The sequence below is a fragment of the Phalacrocorax aristotelis genome, chromosome 3 (genome assembly GCF_949628215.1).
Source record: "Phalacrocorax aristotelis chromosome 3, bGulAri2.1, whole genome shotgun sequence".
In the NCBI taxonomy this organism is placed as follows: domain Eukaryota; kingdom Metazoa; phylum Chordata; class Aves; order Suliformes; family Phalacrocoracidae; genus Phalacrocorax; species Phalacrocorax aristotelis.
Genome location: NC_134278.1, coordinates 44666745 through 44689524, shown reverse-complemented (window position 1 = coordinate 44689524; position 22780 = coordinate 44666745). Strand labels below are relative to the sequence as shown.

Genomic DNA, 22780 nt, shown 5'->3' with positions numbered 1-22780 from the left:
GTTAAACATGAGATAATCCTTCCTTGACATGCAAACCTGCTGCCTTTTACTTCAGCCAGCCCAGGTGCAGTGAGGACAGCTGAGCTGGAGCATATTCTCCCACCCCTGGAAGACACCAACCACCAACAGCTCTAATTAATGCTGTTCTACCTCAGATGCCATCCAGCTGCAAACAAGAGGGGCACAAGCCCTAGTTTGTTTTGGGTTTGTTGGGGTTTTTTTATTATTATTAAAACCTGGTGTTTACATTCAATCTAAGAAGAATCAATGGCATAAAACTTATAATGTCTATGCCTAAAAGGTGTGAGATCCATTATCTTTGTTAAAATATAATAACAATAATAAGAATAAGGAAATACTGTTCTGTATACAGACTAAGACGGGGTCACTGAGGCCATTTTTATATATTGTTAAGCTCCTGCTCCTGGTAGTTTCTGTGCCAGCTGCACTGCAAGACTTTATTTGGTTAGACACTGTAGATTCCTATTTATTCCAGATCTGTTTTTCATAAAACAATTTTATAGGCATTTACTGGGAAAAAATTTCTTCTCATAACAAACAGCATACTGATAGTAAGATAATACTTTCCCCCCCAAACCACTTGCAAACTCAGAATAATTCTCCAAGATGTGTGATCTCCGTCATTTCCTTGGTCAACATCTCCACCATTAGGGGGAAAAAAATAAAATAAATAAAAAAAAAAGAATCTTGAGTTTTGAAGAAAAAGCTGTTAAATACGAAGCAACTGTATGGGGTTGGCTTGTTTACCCCCCCAAGTTGAGTTTTCCCGTGCATGTCAAGATGTGATTTTAGCTGACACACTTAAGGTCAGGCAACTCAGACCTCTGCGAAACAACAGCATAATACTTTGCTTTAGAGAAGACTTTTCATGTGCTAATCTCTTGAGCACTTGAGGCGGAGGGGAAGCCTCGTTATCCCCATCTGCAGGTGCAGGAACGGTCCAGAGCTGAACTGCCTGGCAGAGGTTCCCTGCCCCTCTCTGTCCCCACGGGCACTACACCTACACGGGAGGAGGAAGGTTAACATGTATAGAAAAGTAGGTGTCCAGATTTGCATGTGCGCACCACGGAGGATGCAGGGAAACAGGCACAGTTCAAGTTCCCACTCTTAAGGAAAATACTTCCCGGCTTCTATAGGGGATGATTGTTAGTAATGTTGAACTCCAAAGAGTTTGGTGCATTTTGTTTCTCTTACACTCGAATACTTCACTCTTCAAGCATGTGGCATGCAATTCGTTTGTGAAATGGGTCACAGTGTCAGATGTTAACTGGGACCTGTAAGATTCATCTTTCTATAAAATTGCCGAACCATCTGCCCGATGCTGTACTGTCAATACAGAAAACTTATTTTAATGAATTCTCATCTACTTTTTAAAATAAGAAAATAAAATAAAATGCTGGCTGTGAAAACATTAAAAAAAAAAAGAGATGAGAAAAAATAATGATACAAATATGAAAATATGTTCCACAATATACGGAGCTCAGAAAACTCGAGAGCTGAACCCACTTGTGCTGATCAGAGGGTCCAATGAGTTCCAGAGTGCAGAAGACTCCCTCTGAGCCTTCTGGCAGGTTAAAAACCCCAGAGGGGTGGTGGCAGCTTAGGGGTCCCTCTGTCACCTGAAACACCGGCCGCCCATCTCCTACAGCCAGCGTGCACTTACAGCATTTTGTTTAACACGCTTCCCTTCCCTGCTGCCTTTGCCATGATTTTATGCTCTATTATTTTTTATTCCTTCTCAATATTTGTCCCAAAGGAGCAGCAAAGCAAAGCCGACAATGAATCCCAATAATAATAATAATAGAAACCCCTTAAGTCTAGTCAGCTTTTGATTAGCAAAGCCTTTAGAAGACAACGGGCTGTAGCAGAGGCGCTGATGCTTTGGCTACAGAATAAGTAAATGGTCTGTGTGCGGGTCGTGTGTGACGACTCTCTCCACAAATAGAAGGGCTGAAACTTATATTATTACTATTTAATTTATTCACTTACTAAAAACCTGGGCACATTTTCATGGTTACCTTGCCAGCTGGCAGCAGCAGACTGACTTTGAGAGCTCTTGCTGATGACCCGATTTCTGAGAAAAAGCAGCAGGGATACAGCTCGGAAACATCCCTAACTCACACTAATTTTTTAATTACTTAATTTTAGGCCACATACTTCAAAATTATGTTCCCTCCTGCATTACTGATTACTCTTATGCTAACACTTTACATTTGATGATGAACAGCGGATTTTTTGAGCAGTGACTACTGATATTTTTGGAACAACAAAACATCTCTCTGTACTATTCCCCTGCCTCTGAATATACATGTACGGCGAGCTACATTCTAGCCCTAAGCAATTAATTAATAATAGAAAGCTAGCTACAGTTATTCCATCTCCATCTACTTTTATTTATCAAATAACTCTGTTCAATACACAGAACCCAGTTTTTAGTCTGTGAGTACATAATTCAGATCAATACCCTACTGACGTATTGCATAGAATGATCTCGTAATTCATAATAATATGTCAGAATCTAGCAACTCAAAACTGCTAAGAATTTTCTCAAGAACTATACAAAATAGAACCAAAAAGTCCTGTCTGTCTTACTCCACTGCCAAAACATTGCTCCTTACTGTGACTTTACAACAGAAGTTATGTTGGTAGCATTTTCAAATATAAATGGAACAATACTGATAAAATATTTTTTGTTCTTTTGCTCAGTTTTAAAGAGTTCATCTAATAGGCTTCCACTTACCTCTTCCCCTGATTCTACAGCTGTATTAGAGGCATATCCTTGAACAGAATATCACACTGCTTCATTATATAAATGCAGATAGTATTTAAACACACAGGCAGGCATGCATTTCACTTACGTAACTAAGCACATTAATTAATCCTCAGCATAATTTTCCCTTTCTTAGCGTATCTGGAAAGATTAAGAGTAATCTTCAACCAGTCCCACATTTGACTTAAAAACCTCTATCAAATACTTCTGTGGGGTTTTTTTGTACAGAAAAAAAAGAAAAAAAAGAAATTAAGAAAAGAAAAATGTTTCTTTTTTCATGTACTGGAGCAAGGACCACACTCTGATGGTTGTTTCTAGTTCTCGTTCAATGATTTTATACAAATACATTTAAGACAATTTCCTAAAAAGTCCTGTTTTTTCATAAATAGAGACTTGCAAATATAAACCACAGGAGAAGAAAAAAGAAAAAATCAAGACCCAGCAGTAGTAGCATCCATGTATTTGAATTGCCCGTCACTGGCACACACCTCTCTCCACTGATAAAATAGGAAAGGTAATGAATAAACAGGGTAATGCTCTGAACACGCGCAGCTGGTACCCTAAAGCAGACACACTGTTTCTGTACCGTACCTGGGTCTCAAAGCGTGCCGTGTGCATGCTTCAGGATTAACGCACAGCACAAACCCTACCAGACTCCGTCGATGCCTGTTGCTGAAGGAAAGCGACCCAAACCGCCTGCCAGGGATCTTGGTGATTTTCTGCGTTCTGTCATGCTTTTAATTCCACAGTCACTATTCATGATTTTAGTGTATATGTGTAAAAATATACCGGCTACCTCCCCTGCCAATGCTTGGGAATCCATTCCCATAAAGCATTTAAATCCATATGGGCAGAAAGATACATCCACAAGGAGCTCCGCTAACGTAAATGGCATATTTGGAGAATCACAGCAGCACAGAATCATTCAGGTGGAAAAGACCTTTAAGATCATCAAGTCCAACCATTAGCCTAGCACTGCCAAGTCCACCACTAAACCATGTCCCTAAGCACACGTCTACACATCTTTTAAATACCTCCAGGCATAGAGACTCAACCACTTCCCTGGGCAGAAGCACAGCAAACGCGTAACTTAATCTTCCATTCGTATATCGTCTTTTCACCAGAGGGATCCCAGACCGTTTTGAAATCCCCTGAGGGTATACACAGTGAGGATGGCAATCACTGAACATTTTCCTCAAGGGCTGGCCCCACTTACTCGTTAACTTCCTTGATAAATATTACAACTTTATAACCTTCCGTGACACGCTTCTTAGTAAAAGGCAGGGTTTGGTTTTTTTTTCCCCCGTCAAATTTTCTGTAGACAGCACCTTGTTCCAAAGCAAGCAATACAGAAGAGTCACTAGAAAGACTGATGGCACAATGTCTTCAATTCCCATCAATGTGCGTATGTAAAATAAAAAGTACATCAGACTGAGTTGCAAATGATATGCTAGTTTAAGATCACAAGGCCTGTACTTTCATCTATCTGTGTCATAAAGCTATGATTACATCAGGCAGTCCTGTGCACTTGTTATGGACAGAGCCGTGCATGATTTCTAACAAAGGTCATACATATTGGCCTGTTACAATATCCTCAAGAGCACATGGGAGCAGTTCACACACCTGCCTTCCAAGCCCTGGCTCTACACAAGCCAACAAGCACTTCATTCTCCATTTCATTATCAGGAATAAAGGCAGTGGTACCAGATCACGCTACAGAAACTGGGTCTTTTTTTGTTTTGTTTTTAGGAAGTACACAGAATTTGTCCTCTGAAATTTGTACAAAAGTACCTTATCATTTCCATTCACTGTGATTTGTGAATGGCGACTGAAGATAGCACATATATATGCAGCTTGGAAACACAGAGAACTGTTCAGCAGACAAAAAATATCGTATAAGTATGTTATGTTCCTGTACTTCTAATCAGGCTTGATTTTACACTTCCAGGCTTCAATTCTTTGAAATACCCATCTCCTAATACAACAGTTATCCTGCCATATAAACCTAAGAAGATTTATTAGTTTCATTCAAGACAGTATTTCGGTATTTTGTTAGTACCTCAAACTGTGTGAAACGTTTTCTACCTGATATCCAAAGAAGACCATCCACCACATATCCTGCGTGGCATGAGAGCGACCGATCAAAGGACTGTACAAAGGTCCACTTGTTCTTCTTGGGGCAATATCGTTCCACTGTAGGTAACACTTGACGCAATTCATTTCTGCCTCCTACGGCATAGAGGTACTCGTCCACTGCTCCCAGCACAAAGTGTTCCCGACAGTTCTTCATTGGAGCTATCTCAGCCCAAGAGTTAGTGCGGGGGTCGTATCGACAGGCAGTTCTCACCGCGCAGGTGCGCCCTGTGGAGTGCTCTGCCTCTCCACCAGCTACAAAAAGAAAGTCTCCCATGACAGCAACACAGTGGTGGCTTCTCCCTACAGGCATAGGCGCTAGCTCGCTCCAGTTTGCAATCCCTGCGATATGAACGTTCTCTTGATCTACCGGATTGAAGTATCGCAATTCCTTCACTTTACAGATTTCACGTTTTTTCCCACCAATAATGTAAAGAGTGTCTGACTGGAAGCGAGGTTTTGTCCTTCTGGTTTGCCAAACTGGCTGTGCATAGATGCTCTGGTGGTAAGCCAAGGCCTCGTTAACAAGTGCTGTCGCAGTTTCACTAGCTTGGACAAGAGGATGAGAAAGAGCTACGGTATGCAGCGTATCCACATCCATAAGACCAAAGCGGACATACTGGAGAAGTTCATCCATGTACTGGTAGCGGCAGTTGTGTTCCAACCACCTCACAGCCAGCTAAAAGCGGGGGGAAGGAAGGGAAAAACAAGACACCAATTATTTGTGTACAATTCTGTCAAAATTTGGTCTTTTGAAAACTGTGCTTTTGAAAACTATAGCAAGAGCAGCTATATACTTGCCTTAGTAGTGATAGCAATCAACAAAAAAAGTAGTTATGAATTCATGTGAGTCAACATAAAAGATACCTACTAAAACTCCACCTATAATATACATAAAAGCTTTGTATTGCACCAGTCCCCCTAAAGAATTTCCACAGCATTATCAGATTGCAACACTGCTATGCAATATGCTTGCTGTGCAAACCGTTAGTGATGATGTAGGAGACCACTATATCCCCGAATCAAGCTGCTGGAGCAATAATATAAACGTAGGGACTATGTGATCACTGGAGACCATCAGCACACTAGAAAGAGAAGTAAGATTATGGTTAGATGGTTAGAAAAGCCCTTTCTCCCCTCCATCTTTCATTCTATTTATGACAAAATATTGAAGGAATATGACAAAATACATACTGAATCCTTCAATATTTTTTCCTTCTTAATTCATTTTATTCATAAAGTGGAGAGAAGTGTAAAGGGACCAGAAATTAAGCTCGAGAAAAGAGATGCAGAGAAGAGGCTCTGCTGGTTTGGGACTGACAGAAAGCAGCAAGGAGTATTTTAAAACCTTTCAGCAATTGCAGCTGGTGTCAACAGCCAAAATTAAACATAGCCTTTAAATTACATAAAGCATATTGAATCCAACCAGGTCTAAAAAGAGGCTAGGGAGGGCCTATACCATTTCAAGAACTGTTGTGCAAGTTGTTCTCAAAAACCTCCAGTGATGAAGATACACAAACTTCCTCAGGAAAAGCATCTCCATGCTCAGCTATCCTCTTGGACAAAATTTCCTTTTACCTATGCAGGAGCTCTAAATCCTTCAACTCATTGCCTCATTTTCCACCTTTTGGTTTATACTCCAGAGCTCAGAACCCACAGACCAACCCTTGAAATTCATCCATCCATACAGGACAAAAAGCAGGCTGCTACTTTCCTTGTCTCCTCCACAATGCATTTTATTATGTGTGTTGCTTCTGCAGAGAAGCTTCTGTTCTCTGAATGAAAAAGTCTCTCGATCCATCTTGGGTCATATTTTCTAAACCTCTGTTGCTTGGCTCACAGTTCTCTGTTATTGAAAGGAAATGGCCCTCATCCTTAATGTTTGCTGCTGAAAACTGAATAAAATCTTCCTCTTAAGGTTGTAGTTGTAGCAAATAGATTGGAAGGATCACTTTGATCGTAACAATCTATGCCATTCTTGTCTGTGCATCACTACACAAGACTGTCAGTGCACTATGATATTGCTGATTCATGTTTAAGCTTATGACTGGGTACTATTCCCACCTTTTTTTTTTCTCACAGAACTTCCACAAAGTGTCATGCTTTCTGTCTTTACTGAACTCTCTACTATTTAATTCAGGCCACTGCTCCCATCTGTCAAGATCATTCTCAATTTTAACTATATTTTTGAACGTGCTTGAAGACCATTCTACCTTCTGATTGTCTGAAAACAAAAATCGTGTTATTCTTTCATCCAAGTCATTAACAAAGACATTGACTTATTCTGTTGAAGAAAGGCTCCTTTACTTGATACTTCATTTCATCCTGACAAAGAACTTGTAGAGCAAGAGTTTCTAACTAGTCATACAATAACGAGTTTCAGCTAAAACTTACTGCCCTGTATTGCTATGGGTATGTCATATGAAGGAGCTGAAAAGAAAGGCTTCTGTCTTCACAGAATCACAGAATGTTAGGCATTGGAAGGGACCTCTGGAGGTCATCTCGTCCAACCCCTCTGCTTGAGCGGGGACACCTAGAGCAGGGGGCACAGGAACACATCCAGGTGGGTTTTGAATGTCTCCAGGCAAAGAGACTCCACAGCCTCCCTGGGCAGCCTCTTCCACTGCTCTGGCACCCTCACAGGAAAGAAGTTTTTTCTCATATTGGGGTGGAACTGCCTGTGTTCCAACTTGTGCCCATTGCCCCTTGTCCTGGCATTGGGCACCACTGAAAAGAGCCTTTAGATATTTATAGGTATTGATGAGATCCCCCTCAGCCTTCTCTTCTCCAGGCTAAAGAATCCCAGGTCTCTCAGCCTTTCCTCATAAGGGAGATGCTCCAGTGCCCTGATCATCTTGGTAGCTCTCTGCTGGACTTGCTGAAGCAGTTCCCTGTCCTTCTTAAACTGGGGGGCCCAAAACTGCACACAGCACTCCACATGTGGTCTCACTAGGGCAGAGTAGAGGGGCAGGATAACCTCCCTTGACCTGCTGGCCACACTCCTCTTGATGCAGCCCAGGATACCGTTGACCTTCTTGGCCACAAGGGCACATTGCTGGCTCAGGGATCTTACTCAAGGCATTCATATATGCACAGTATATAAAATGTATTGCTGCTTCTGTATTCTGGCAGAAGGAAGATGACAAACCAAAACAACCTTCTTATTAAAATTAATTTGAAACACTTTTGTTCCACTGTGCTATTCAACCCCTCTGAAACAAAGAATCAGTGAAGGGCATAAAAAATTGCAAGTCGTTCAGTCAGTTAAATGCTGTACTGAGTTTCAAAATGTGCATTAGCTATATGTATTTAGAGTTGCTAGTAAAAAAAAAAAAAGGGAGTTAAATACATTTAAAAGTGTTTATGGACTTGAAATCATTGAGCATTATATTCCCATGTTCTAAATCCACCAAATCCATGTGTCAGGTGTCTCCTACTGAGTGTTTTTAGGCAAATCCCTACACCATGCCTTAGGCCATGTGAATCACTCCTCAAAGTTTCCAGGGGCATTTAGCCCTCATCATTGACTAGACACTTGACATTGAAGTGGAATTCAGGCTACCTTCATCATGACAAAGACACCAACTGAATTCAGACCAACTGAAAGATGTGTGGGTTGCTCTATTAAAGAATTACAAAACCCGAGTTCTTATCTGTCATCACTAACATCCAACAGATTGGCTTCTTTTGCTTATAGTTCATCCTTCACTCACATCTAAAATGGCATCGTGGAGGTATCACCTGTGCTATAGTGACAGACTTTACAGGCTCTTGAAAGACATGCACTAATGTAAATCATATCTTGGTAACCACAAAGCAGGTTTAACATTAATGCCTGTTAATATCTTAGAACTTTACCTTTCCTCTTCCCTTTATTGTCCTCCCTCCGGCTCCCCAGTAAATACTATATGAACACACAAGCGACACTACATACATTCATACCTCTCATAGACACAGTATCTGCACTCCTCTCTAATTATGTGGGATGTGTGATGATCTGCAGCAGAAGGGATGGACACCTCCTTACAATACATTTTCTTCACTGCATGAAGTTTGGCAAAAGCAGCTTGGTTCATACCGAGTTTGTCTGTACTGAGAATGTTCCTGAAGTTGTAAAAAATGTTTCACTGAAAGCAATAGTGATTAACGATTCTCTAAAATCACAGAATTTCTAAACCACCATAGTGACGGTGCAAAGTGATACAAAGATTCTGCCGGCAATCCTAGGAGATGTACAATCTGCTCCTGGCTTGAACCAAAACTTTCTCCATCCTTTCCGACACTAGTTGATCGCCACTCATCTGTCCTGCTTCTCTACTGATGAAAACCTTTTAATCTTTCTGAATTAAATTTATTGCAGCCTCCCTGGGATCCTCTACATGCTGCACCTAAAGGTATCTTTGATCTACACCACTTCCACCTTTCCCTTTTGACAAGCAACTGCAACAGCAACGGGGAGAGTAAGGTGAATCCCAGGCTGTCTTTTGTGTAGGTGGCTACTAGCTCTTAACCAGACTCCATGTCTGAGGTCAGTTTCCAGTGGAGTACTGCATTTTTCTATATTAATTTAGAAAGCAGGGCTAAGAACCCTGCACATCACTGTATCACCTAGATGGTCTGTAGGCATTTAGTGATCAGCAGAGATCTACTGGGTATTAGGGAGGCAGCTGAGGTCTGGGAATCACAACGTGTTGAGAAGCTCCTGTCCAGATCAATTTATGCTACTGTTGAACACAATTTGACTACAGTATTCTGCGTGACCCACACCTAATCTGTTGCACTCCAAGGCAGAGAAAAGGCCATAACAGCTAAAAGCTGTAATGTTTTTATCTCCTTGTCTTGTTATTGATAACATTGACTTTTACTTGATTTTAAATACCATAAATTAATTTTGGGGCATTCCTTAAAAATAACTGCTAAGAATTTAAGCTACAAATTTAGGTATTTACATGTATATTCATAGAATACAGGACCAACTCCTAAATTGTGACACAAGGCTATGGAACAGGTCACATAGTTTCAGGGACACTCACAAACTGAGCCTTAGACTTATACATTTGTTACGCAGCACACATTGTTATGGTGCTCTCTAGCAGAACATGGAGTCTCACGCTATGGAGGCACGGAAGAAAACTGAGTTATCTGTGTGGGCGAACAGGTATTTTAGTCACTGGATGGTTTGACAGCTATTGGAAGGCTGGAGAAGTTCAAAAGAAAGAAAATTAAGTTCCCAAATAAGTCTTTTGCTTGTAGTAGAAATAGTCACTGGTGGACTGTAATAAAGTCCTAAATTTTCTTCAGTGTAAAGGAGGCAAATATAACTCTCATGAACATATGGCAGAAGCACAAACTTCCATATAGCATTGATAAATACACAGATGTTTGCCGATATGCAAGTTCCACTACCTTTACTTAGTTCTTGTTTAATCCAGACTTAGAAACCTGGTACATACATAGAAACTCCAAAATTCACCCTGTCTATACACTAGTTATAGCGCATATTTTTTACCTTCTCTGGCAGTAGTGATTAGCAACTATAATCAGTATTGGTAAAATAAACTCAAAGCCATTATACACTTTATGACATTGCAAGGAGAGACATTCAGACTTCACTAAGGAGATACCAATAGCACTTGAAATTACAACTGTGTTTAAAACGCAAACAAGTAAGCAAGCAAAAACAAAGAGACCATCCACAATTTTGAGTTTTAAAATATTTGTATCGCTGCTAAATAATTTACAAAAAACAGGGAAACACTCCTACTCCTACTGTCATATAGACAAATTCTGTTTAAACTGCTAGAAGCTTCTTTTCTATTAATTTTAATGTATGAGTGTGTGAGAAAAGGAAGCTACAGCCTAGTGCCTATATCAACTTTAATAAATAATATATTTTGCCATATTCATCTTCTAAACTAAGTAAATGACACAACTAGACCCTCAGAAGGACAGGATTTTCAAACCAGATTAATTCTCTTACTCTAAAGCCTTAACCCAAAGGATTTTTTCTTCTCCAAGGTTACACTACTTGATTTAGCAACGGAGTACATTCTCACAGCAGAAAAGAGATGGAAAACTATATTGTGCCACAGCTGGAGCATACATCTAAACACACCTGCATGTTGGATTGTGATTTCATTGCATTTCCAACAGCTGCTTCTGCTTCCAGCACGGTGCTTCGACAGTCTTATTCACACAGCCTCATAGCACGGCCCTTCCCTCACTGCTGTTAATGGTATATGTACTGCATACGTACCGCAGCCAGAGAGGGCATGGAGGCAGTGGAGGTTACAGCTGAATTAAGAGTGTCACCCCTGTTGAAGATAACCCTGCAATAAGTAGTTACCTGGTCTTTTGGGCTGCCAGGTATCCCAGGAAACAAGAAAACCTGGCACACGTGTGCCTTGCAGAGTCAGTGTTCTCTGCAGCCCTTCTCATGCCGCTCTGCAGGGAAACATGTCCGACCTCCGCCTGCACCACAGCAAGTTTTCTAACCAGAAAAGCCAAGCTACTTCGTGAGTGCAAAAAGCTCGACATACTCATTAGTCCCAGGTCACTTGGAAACTACTTTTAAATCCCAAAGTCAGTGTCAGGGAAAGTTTATGCCCACAGCGCTCAGCAAGAGGAAACGCTCCTCTGAGCCTGGGCTCTGCGAGAGGCAGGAGCCACAGGAACTCCTGTAACGTCATCTTGGTCTGGTCTTCAGCTGATGTGTTCATGTTGTAGCCACACAGATTGCAAAGGAATTATGCTAGTTTTCTAAGGTTCTCTAATCTAAGAGATTAGAGAGATTATTAGAGACCTCATCAAAGGTCTCTAATAACTGAGATGAAGCCAAAAAGTGACAGTGGTAGAAAAATGAGGGTTTTGGAGGGTTTTTTCCAGCAACAACAAATTAAAAGAAACATTAAATTTTATAAGGTTTCAAAACAATGAATTCACATTGTCTCATTAAAACAAATGGAAATCTTAAATACAATAACATAGTGAACATTCTCATTTTAGGAGAAAGGACAATTTTAAATATGGAAAGGTGGAAGGAAGTATTTTCCTGGTCTAATATCAGATACATACAACACAAATTATGAGCTTTCTGGTGACAACCTGATGATGCTATATACCAGGGAAAGAGAATGAACCACAGGCCTTTTAACACAAATCTCACCTGAGCAGTCCTTCTGTTGCTTAACTTAAGCAAAAATGCTAGGCCAGAGAAAAATCAAATTAATATCTTTGCATCGTTAGCATATTTGACAGTGCTATAGATCTGCTCCTACTGATTGATAAGCCAAAATGAGTAGTGAAAGCAACACAGTTACTACAGCAATCACTTTAAGGCACTGAGGGAACTTCAAAAAGCAAAACTTGGAGTTTACTAGTGTTTGAGAACACTATAAATATGTATTTTGGCCATAAACTTGCACATGATTTGGCCTCTCCTTAAAGTTTACCTAACTCAGCAAGCCTCAGGCCTTCCAGACTGGAACCTGTTGCTTCAAAACCACTGTGTGTCTCAGCCGGCTATCATCAGCACCACCCTGGCTCTTCAAATCTCAAGTCCAGGAGCAGAACCCATGAATAAACCAGGACATTTACTAAAGCTCTGAAACAAAGTCCACTGAAGGCTATGAACTTCCACTTTTTAAAAATGAAGAGGGATTTCCAAAGGGCCTGAATTCAGATCTCTAAAGGGTCTCAGTCCTTCTCTCTCTCCAGAGGCTAAAGGACAAGACCCGGAGGTTTAGGATATCAGTTTAAGCATTTTATTTAAAGTGAACTACATTGGACTGTATCGCCTATTTAAGAATAAAAACATATGGGTAAGGAATTGTTTCTGGGGGGGGAAAAAACAACAAAACAAAAAAAGCCACCAAATGCAATTTTTCAAAGCCATGAATTGCACATGAATGTTTTTAGAAGTTAGTACATAACCACATAGCACAGCCTCCAGACTCTCTTTGCAACGGTATCAATCAGGTACTACTTTACAGTTGTGGGCAGCATGGAAAATGAGTGGCTCAAACCTAGATGCCAGAGCGCCTTAAAGATAGAAATCTTTTTCTTCCTTTTTATTTTGAATTAAAAATGTGCATAAAAATAAGACTGTAATGAGCTGCATGTAGAACAATCAAAATTATGAGGTATTTGCATTTCTTTTGCACCTTGAGCCAAACAACTACAAAATTATGCATAGGATTCTCTCAATCTGAACACAGTAAATATTAATAATCTCTGAATCAGCAATGAAATGCCTTTTGCCCCTGAACCTTGAAGAGACTTTCCAACTCAAAAAGTTGTAGTACAGTGACTGAGACCATATTTACAAGGCACCAGGCTGAGGCATATGCATGTAGCCTGTGAAAATAAAGCTGTGCGATCCCCCACCCTCTTTATACAGACACATTTTAAAATTACCTGTTTGTCAGTTTTACAAATGTGTGTCTATGTAAGCAGCCCCGTGTGGCGCTGCGTTAGCAAGCAGGCACGCTTTCATTTGCACATTCTGGTTTTACAATCAGAATTAAAACATTTGCTCTGTTCAGGGTGAGCTGATAAACAGGGATTTTAAAATTTCCTTTTTTTTTTTTCCCCAATGTGAAAAATGAAAGAAAAATGTTCTTCTAGATGTATTATGCCTTTGGGCTCCATTTGAGGGAAGGGAAAAAAGACAGAGAAAGCTACTGTGAAGGTCACAGAGTGAAAGAACTTCCTCAGGGCACAGAATAAATTAAATCCCAAGGAAAAAATAAAATGTGATTTCCAGAGTGTAAGGCACAAACTCAAAATGACAATGATTGACAGCCAAACTATATCCGTGCAATATCGAAGACTGCACGTTCTCATTTACCTCAGTGTAGCCAGCAAGCGCCCATTAAACATCCGTCTGATGCCCAAATTAACCTTCTTGGCAAACTGAAAGAGGCACAAACTATCATAATCAACCTTTCATTATCACAGCAGCCTCTAGTTAAAGGGTCAGAATAATTGTGCCATCAGAGCCCTGATTGTTTTCAATCAACAGACGACTGGAGTGACAGCTCAGTGATGGAGTAGTTTGATGAAACCGCACCAGGCCTAATCAGAGCAGATGAAAGGAAGGCATGATTGGTGCAAATGAACAGTCGTGCCTCTCTTTTTCATTTACAATCTGAAATTACTCTTAAATTTACAGGGTTTTTTCTCCCTTATGAGTACCTCTGAAAGAATGTTTGACTTATTATGAGTTCTGACAGTGCAGAGTTATAAAACACAGGTAGGGTTTTCAGCCCAGGCTTTAAGTGGGTATTCAGCATAATTTTAACAAATTCACTCTTGAAAAGCACAAAATGACTAAAGACTTCCAATGACCTAACCTTTCAGTGCTGTTTGATTAGCAGAACAATTTATCACAGCTCACATTCTTCATGATAAGAGAAGATTAAAAAATGGGCAAGGATCTCTTGCAAATGTTTTCTCTTAGCCAATATATTTATTGTGTTCTCTCTCTCTCTCTCACACACACACACAAAAGGAAAAAAATTAAAGAACACTGCATTAATAACCCTTTTCCTCTTAGAATGAATAATGGAATCCAAGCAAGGGATTGTTTGGAAAGGAAAGCAGAGACCAATTATCATGCCACTGACAGCATCAATATTTAGTTTTCTGGTGGGTTGTTCATTCCCACATTCTAAGGGATGGAAAATGAATCAATTCCACTAGGTGTTTCTTACCTTACTCACCAGCACAGAATCAGAGTGCCTCACAAATGAGAAGAGAAAAAAAGAAAAAAAAAAAATTGGGGGCTGCTTTGGCAAAATTTGGAGAGAATGGAAGATTTAAGTTTCCTGCACCTACTCAGCTACAATTCACTTCCTGCCCCAACCTTACCCAGCACCAGCCACATGGCTTCCCATCCTCACAACACCGCTGTAAGGAAGGTGCAGTAAATCAAAAGAACTCTGTGTACCTCTGAAGGAAGTGAGTACTTCATGTGACAAATGGTAAATCTTTTGTTCTGTGATCTTGGTCATCATCGGACGCTCTCTAGCCTGTCAAGCATCACAAAATGCATACCAACATTCAGGTCAGCATACCAGAACAAAAAAGCAGCTTAGAAGCAAAGATTAATATTTCCCTGAAGGGGGAGTGGATAGAGAAGGCTGATCCAAACACCAAAGGCTTTTAAGAAATTTTGTTTCCTGTACCTTTTCCCTCACACTACAGAATGGAAGTTTTAATCCCTTAAAAGTTTGGGGCTATAAGCAGAACATTCATCTAAATGGAAAACACACAAGTGCCCTCAGCTGAAGAAGCTGTGAGCAGGCTTGCACAACCTTGCTGACACAGAGGATGCCATTTTCACTTGCTCCTGTTTCACTTGAATATATTGAAGTCTACTGTTGGTGCAAGTAGGCTGAAAGGACCAGGCTCCCTGGTGCTTTTTCTTTGTATAGTGAGGAAAGTCTTACAACCCTCAGATTACATGAAGGCTCCATCCCAGCACAATTAAGGAAGATCTATTAGCTCCAAGTCCTAGATAAAGGAAGTATGACAAAAGTTGCCCAGTCTGCCAGTGATTTGGCAAGTACTTCCCCCTAGTGCTTCTACTCGGTTGACAGCTGAGTTCCACCTCTCCTCCTGTTTCAAATATTAAAATGCCAAACCTCTTCCAAGTATAAAGTCGCTGTTTACAATGTACATATAGATTTAGTGAACTCTTGGGAATGACCCCAAAACATTCCTAGCACGCCAATGGAGAAGGGAAGTAACAGTTTGGGAATCTGCCACTATGCGCTTTGTTTGGGAAGGCTCAGAAGCAAACATGCTCCTCCCTACACATATCGCAGAGTCTCACACTCACATTTCCCCACCACATTCACAGTGTCCCCACCACAGGGATCACACCGCATGCTCAAAGATGCTGTCATTCTGCTGTCTCTCCCCAACTCCCACCCAGCCACCCCCACACCAGTGCTAGACCCCTGCTTCAGCAGTAGCACTGGCTTTGTGTGCAAGGGGGCCCCCTGAAGCACATTCCCAAACTAGAGCCTGAGAGCACAGCTGGCAGGAAAGGCAAAGCGTGCATCCTTCCAGACCCAACCACAATCACTGCCATCCAGTCACAGACCCACAGCTTCAGAGATGGACAGGGTTTGGAGGACTGAGGGATTGGACATTAGGCTCAGGCGACAGAGGGGGAAGCCAAATATAAGTAAGTTATGACTTCAGGAAATACAGGGCCCAAAAGGAAGATCAGAAAACCCCAATCATTAGATCTGGAGGTTGAAAGCACTTGTTAGAATATGTCCCCCCGGCCTCTTATCGGTGTCTGCAAAAGCTGCAGTGGTTTCTCCAGAGTACTTTAGGAAGCTCTTGGTCTGCTAAATAAGAAATGCTATACCTCTTGGTTAGAGTTTTGCCAGTTTGGGATCTACCTCATGTCAAGATGGCAATCGGCAGCTTTCAGAACACCAGCCTGCTGTCTGTGAACCACCTTCCAAGAGGCAGAGATTTGATTTTGATCTTTCAGCACTGAATAACATGTAGCAAGCAGGGTTGTTGGCCGAAGTCTGTCTAGCAGCACAAATGATGCATTTCATGACAAGATACTGTGATTAAGCTAGAGGTACCTAATGCAGCTGTATTAATAGCAAACATTTATCAAAATTAATGGCGTTAAAGTGAGTCACAATGTATTAAAAATATTTCTCAATTTTTCTCAAGTGCTGATAAGATCTATCTTCTCAAAGCTTTTAAGCTGTGAATCATCAATCACCAGTTGCCCGATTTCCTCACGAGGCTGCTAGACAAAAATATTGTCCTGCCGTTTTCAACAGGTACAAGGGAGAATGCATAACCTGCATGATTTTGGCAGATTCCTTAGTCATAATTAAACAGCTCCATTAGTAACAATTTTAGCAGCTGTACTTCTGTCTTCAAAATTTTTAATAAATGTTTCCACACAACATCCTTGTGAGTAAGGGAGGAGTTCTTCATCCTAAAGATGAGCTCTCCGGCAACCAAATACAGTCCCCTGCATTCTCAGTCCAGTGCTTTACCACAAGCTTCCTTCCCTTTCCTCCTGGTGCTACATGATGATACTGGCCTTTCCACAAAGGCCATTATTTTATCACAAGTCTTGTGAAAGAGACAGTGTTAATTTCATTTTTTATGTATGTATTTCCTATGAAACATAGAAAAAAATGTGAGTTTTATAACAACAGTTAAGAAGAGAATGTACACTTTTCAAAACTGTATTTACTTCTTTCACACGCTTTATCCAATGCATTTATTTTACCATTTCTTAAATTTAGTGGAAATGAGACTAGACAGAAGCCTACCTAGAAGATATTAACTAACCTCAATAATAATATCTCAGCTTTTTAGCCTTGCAATAAAATAACTATGATCAAAAATCAGTTTTACAAAAGGCTAGCTGAACTACATTAATATATAACATTATATATGGTAATGAATCATATTATAGTAAAGCAAAGAGTTGCTATAATGGAAAGGCTAAACTTCATCTACTCAAGCTCAAAGTGAAGTAAGGTAGGGACAGAAGGTAAACTCTCAGCTGTTGTAAATTATCACAGCTCATGGAAGTTTGCCATTTTACACCTTCTGGGGAATCTGAACTTCAAAATTATATAGCGCTTTCCTTCCAAGTATCTCAAAGCAATTTATAAGCAGTAAAACTCAAGCTTCTCTGAAAGCAGCGTACATTTCAACCATTTTCCCAACACAGGAACTAGAGAGAGAGAAAAATTAAGCGATATGACAGAAGATGGCAATGGTACAGCTGACACATAATCAAAATCTTTTGTCCCCTCAACCTGTCCACAGTCGAGTCTCTTTACCCCACTACCAAAGTCCTGTGGATGTTTTTGTGCTCCACGCCACAGAATGAAACCTGGTGAGATGCAGGTATCTGAGACTGAGGACAGAATGGGTCCCTGAATATCATCTGACAAAAGTTTTTGAGATATTTTTGCAGCTGAAAAGCACATACAGGCAATAAAACACTGCATTCTTTCTTGACCTTCTTGGAGCAGCAAAGACAACGCTACCCCATAGTGTGCTTCAAAAGAAGTGCATTCTTGCATCATCAAGTCCTCCAACCATGGAGTAGTCCCCTTTACAGTCATTTGGAGCTTCCCTACAAAGGCAGATCTATAGCTGTGCTTCTTTCACCTAACTCATTCTTCTACTATGATCAAAGGAACTAGCAAGGGCCTGTGCAACCCCTAGCAACAACACTCCATTCATGCAATTATGTGTCTAAAACCGGTATGAGCTAGCATACAGTCCCTATTGCAGCAGACGTTACAGCCACCCCACTACTGACAACCACTATTTTCCTGTGCACTGCAATGACTAGCACACCTGGAAGGGTACACAAATAAAACAAATGAGCTCGGATTGATCACGCTGGAAAGGCCCTACTTACTCCTGCAGTCAAAGTAACTTTTGTTTTAGCAAGATCATCAGAAAGGAGCGTGGAGGGTGACAATCTATCTAAAGCAAAGCAAAGCAATAAGACCAAACAGAACATATGGCATCAGAGACAGAACCTCCCTTTTTCCTTTCAAACAGGTCCATCCACAATCAGTTAGAAATTACAAGCAAGCCCCCTCCAACCATAAACATTCCTAAAATGTAGCTTCATAGGCTCCGAAAACCAATGGAACCTAGTAGATCTGCCGCTCTTTAATAACTGGATCAAAAGGCAAGAAGCTCTGCGGTAACAACTTCTTGCCATCTGTTTTCTAATGCATCACAAAACACTCAAGTTGGGCTCTCCATCATTTGTCGTGATGGTAAAACCAACATTGCTTGGTGCTTTATCACTGGTAAGTTTTTCTGAAGTTGCAAAGAACAGAAGCTTATCTCTTCACAAACACAGCTGTCTAACTAGGACTCTTAACCGTGATTTGATTTCAGTTTAAGGAGATCGAAGTTTACAATAGCATTTCTCTTTTTTCAAACACGGTGAGGACAGAGCACATGGGAGGTAGAAGAAAAGGACCTTCCCTCCCCCAGCAGCCATAATTTCAAAATCTAGAATTGCTCATTTTTATTTCTAGAGGAAACATTCAGGCTGACATCAAATTCACTGAAATTTTACATAGCCACATTTAGCATTAAAATAAGCTGCTGGCCCATAATTATAAGTGGAAATTACAATCTTTCACCACCCGATACACACTGTTTTTATTGCTATTCCTCCCTTGTTATTTTTTCCCTTGAAATATGTGTTAGAAGTATAGTGGCTCTCTATGGAGACAGGAATCTACAAGCTTTCATCAGTAAAAATTGTTAGGGAATGAAATAGGTACAAAATCAACAAAATTCTACAAAAATGCAATTTAGCTCTGTGAAAATTAGTCTAAATGGTTCTTGAATGTAGAAAGATTCCTATTCCTTTCCTCCCTATTGTTAGGGTATAATTTTCTACAGATTTAATAGGCAAATCTAACAAATCACATAAAAATGTATCATCTTCTATAATAATCTTCACAACAGCTATACAGGATTTGTATATTATTAATATCTCATGTCACACACAAGAACGAACATCAAAGTACCTACTCTCCTTGGTTTATATATATGTATGCTCTTCACATGCCATGTTACTACAAAATCACCAAGGTCAATTTTTATGAGTGAAATCACCAGGTGTTTGGGGTTTTTTTTGTATGCGTGGGGGTTTTTGTTTTGTTTTGTTTTTAACCAGTGATATCACCAGCACCTTCACCACAGGAGCTTTATTTCAGTTTTATTCTGCTTTATTATTTTAATGAATGAACTAAGCTATCTGACAAGGACAGCGTCGGCTTACCCATCCAGGTCTCACAGCCAAAAGTTGCCTGAGAGTCCCCTACTTTCTCCCAGCCACTTCACCCCCACAGTTATCAAATATTAGCTGCTGAAGTCCACGTTGCGCATTAGAGAGCCTGATTCTTCAACACCGAAGCACTGCTGGAACCTTGTTTTAACATGGACATGCCCACTAATATTAACTGTGGGAACATTTAGGCCTTTTTCTGTCAGCAGACAATTTACTTCTGCTGTCTCAAATCCCGTGAAGAATGTGCCTCAGGAGAGCACGACAACAACAAAGTTACATATATATTTTAGGAGTTGGTATTATTTTTGGCTGATTTTTTCACAAAGGGATATTTTTCCCCATTCCTTTTTAAATACAAAAAGAACAAGCAAGTACACTAGCAGAAGCTCACTCAGCTTTTTTGAGAACAGAATAGTTTCCCTTTCAATCAAGTCACACCTTCTTAATGATGCCAATGTTGTTGTCTTTAATATCCACACGATGGGCTTCCGATTAATGCAGAACTCTTTTTTTAAGTGATGCATTAATTTTTCAAAATCAGATAATTGTCCAAAGAATGTTATTTCTTTTTAAAACTGACTTAAACACTTAGAGCCACATTTGTAAATGCATTTAAGATCCCAAACATATCTCACGTATCTGGGAAGTCAGAGCTTCCCTATTAAAAGGTTAGAACAACCATAAATTTATTATTTAAACCAACTAAATCACATCTGAAGCGAACTGAAACAACTGCAACTGCTAAAAGGTGAACCTCATAAAATTCAGACCTACATACAGTTTCACACAGATGTTAAAATAGGCTCCACCCTAAAGGAGCAGTTTGAAAGCTTTTCAGCAGATTCCCACTTCAGAGACTGTGATCTTTCCATCTGCCATCACTATCCCACACAGACCTCTACCCTGGAAGCCACTTCACAGTGAGGCTTCTTAAGATCTTTTTGACAAAAATGTTTGTCATAATTTCTTCCACTTCTTCCTGGCACGAGGGAGTCCAAGGTGATCAAAGGAGCATAAGGACTCCTTTGTCGTGAGGCAACGAAACCCCCAGCTCCGCAGCTCAATCACACATCTGGAAGCTGCCAACGGTCTCCCTGTTAGAGTAAGCAAGGACATGCAGTAGTGCCGCTGCTTTTCCATCTCCTTGCCTCCTCACCCTCTTGGAGCCATCGGTGTCCTGGTCCTGGGGCAGGAGTGATAGCAAGGGACGACAGCTGGTCAGATTTCAGCAGTCACGATGAACTGCATCCACTTAACAGCAGGTCTAGACATATGGGTGCAAATTTACTTCATCTAACTTTACGCACTTAGTTTAGGTACAAGCAGAAACACTTAACGCCAAAACTGGATTCTAGCTATCTTAATACATTGATGCCAATTTGTATGGTTTCAGACAACCTCAAATTCAGTTTTCGTTCTTCATCTTCTTTGGCTCCATGGTTGAAAATAGAGGTAATGCTTCTACCAGCTCCGGAAGGAAAACTTGTTGAAATACGGACTTGGGAATTCTCAAAAGAGCTGCTCATTTTGTATGATTTTCTACAAGATTAAGTCCATCAGAAACAGTGTTAAACAGCTTTACTGAGATTTTCAAAGAGTAGAGATTACCAACATTTGTATCTCTGAACGGAAGATATTAACTAAGTATCAAAAGACTGCCTCGTTTGATCATCCATAGTATCTGTGGGGTTTAGACTTTATTTCTGTTGTTCTTTTCATTAACTTAAAAATGAAAGTAACGTGTATTTCCAACCACAACAGCCTCAGCAGCTTTCTTTTATATATTAATACAATTATATTTCAGGTAACCTCCAATAGATTGGTGCCACAAAGAACATAACAGTCAACACAAACCCCACTGTAACAGACTAATTCAAATGCAGAAAGCAATATCACAGAAGTGGTCTTGCTGTGTGTGCACACCTTGGCGTCCTCTTTTTGGCTTTCCAAATCAAAGCACACATCCATTGCTTAGCTGAAGAAGTGACTTAAATTCAAGAGCTGTGAGCACAGCAGCCTTCCTAAATACTGTGTGATGCTCTGTGCAGTTCTGAAGTTAATCTGGGATAAATAAGGTGAGGCAATGTTACTGGAGGACACTGAAGCAAAAGTAATGCCCTCCAGCAATTTATCTATTGCTCACAGCAATAGCAGCAAACTAATCAAGTTTTCTGATTGGAACTGACATGTACCAAAAAGAAAATTAGAAGAGCACACAGAGTTGCTCCTAACATGAACCTAGTTTTAATACAGAAAATCCCTTTCTATATTACTATACTTGATAAATAACAAGATTAGCTAACATTCAAGAAATAACAGGCAGAAACTTTCAAAAGTTCAGAACAAAAGCATATATAAAGTTCACAAAACTTTACTGTAAAGGACAAGATTAAGAGCCCGTTAGATTTAAGATAAGGCAGACAAAGGGGGAAGGTGTTTCACAAAGTAAGGGGACAGTGCCAACAGGGGCAGCATTCATTTCCACTGCAAGCCAAAGCGCCATTACTATTACAAATGATGCAGAAATTATATCAGGAAATATGTGTGTGACCTGAGCACATCAGCAGAGTGTGAGATTCATCTGCCTACATCCACTGCCTCGATCCACTGTAGCCTGAACAAACCCTGTCTAGCCTGCAGCTCCAGTGGACACTGATCTCCTTGCAGATCCTGTGCCACAACTGCCAGCTTGGCCTATACATCATGGATATCCTACCAAAAATGCTGCACATGCCTATGTTTATAAAAATGAATTGCACACAAATAGTCTGTAAGACCAAAAGGAGTATTACCATTGCACACAGTCAGTTCAGATGAGATGCCTGTGATTATGAGGATTAGCCTTAGGAAAAGTAAACCTACATCCTATCACAGGTTATGTTTTCACATTCCTTTAATTTGAGGGTAACTAATCTTGCTTCCAGTTAGTCGTGATACACAGTGCACCATCACAGATCCAGCACAGTGGATGCTGGGATTCAAGGGTGGCTTTTTGGCACTTTTATGTAGACTACTCATGAAAA

At 40.4% G+C, this 22780-nt stretch overlaps 1 protein-coding gene across 5 annotated transcripts in view; it reads right to left on the bottom strand.

The window, feature by feature from the left end:
- Positions 1–22780, bottom strand: part of KLHL32 (kelch like family member 32) — a 151452-nt gene that overhangs the window by 11745 nt on the left and 116927 nt on the right. For all 5 annotated transcript variants that reach the window (XM_075087321.1, XM_075087320.1, XM_075087318.1 and 2 more), the window contains one exon: positions 4877–5603. In XM_075087321.1, the coding sequence (XP_074943422.1) occupies positions 4877–5603 (727 nt within the window). The remainder of the gene's footprint in view (positions 1–4876; positions 5604–22780) is intronic.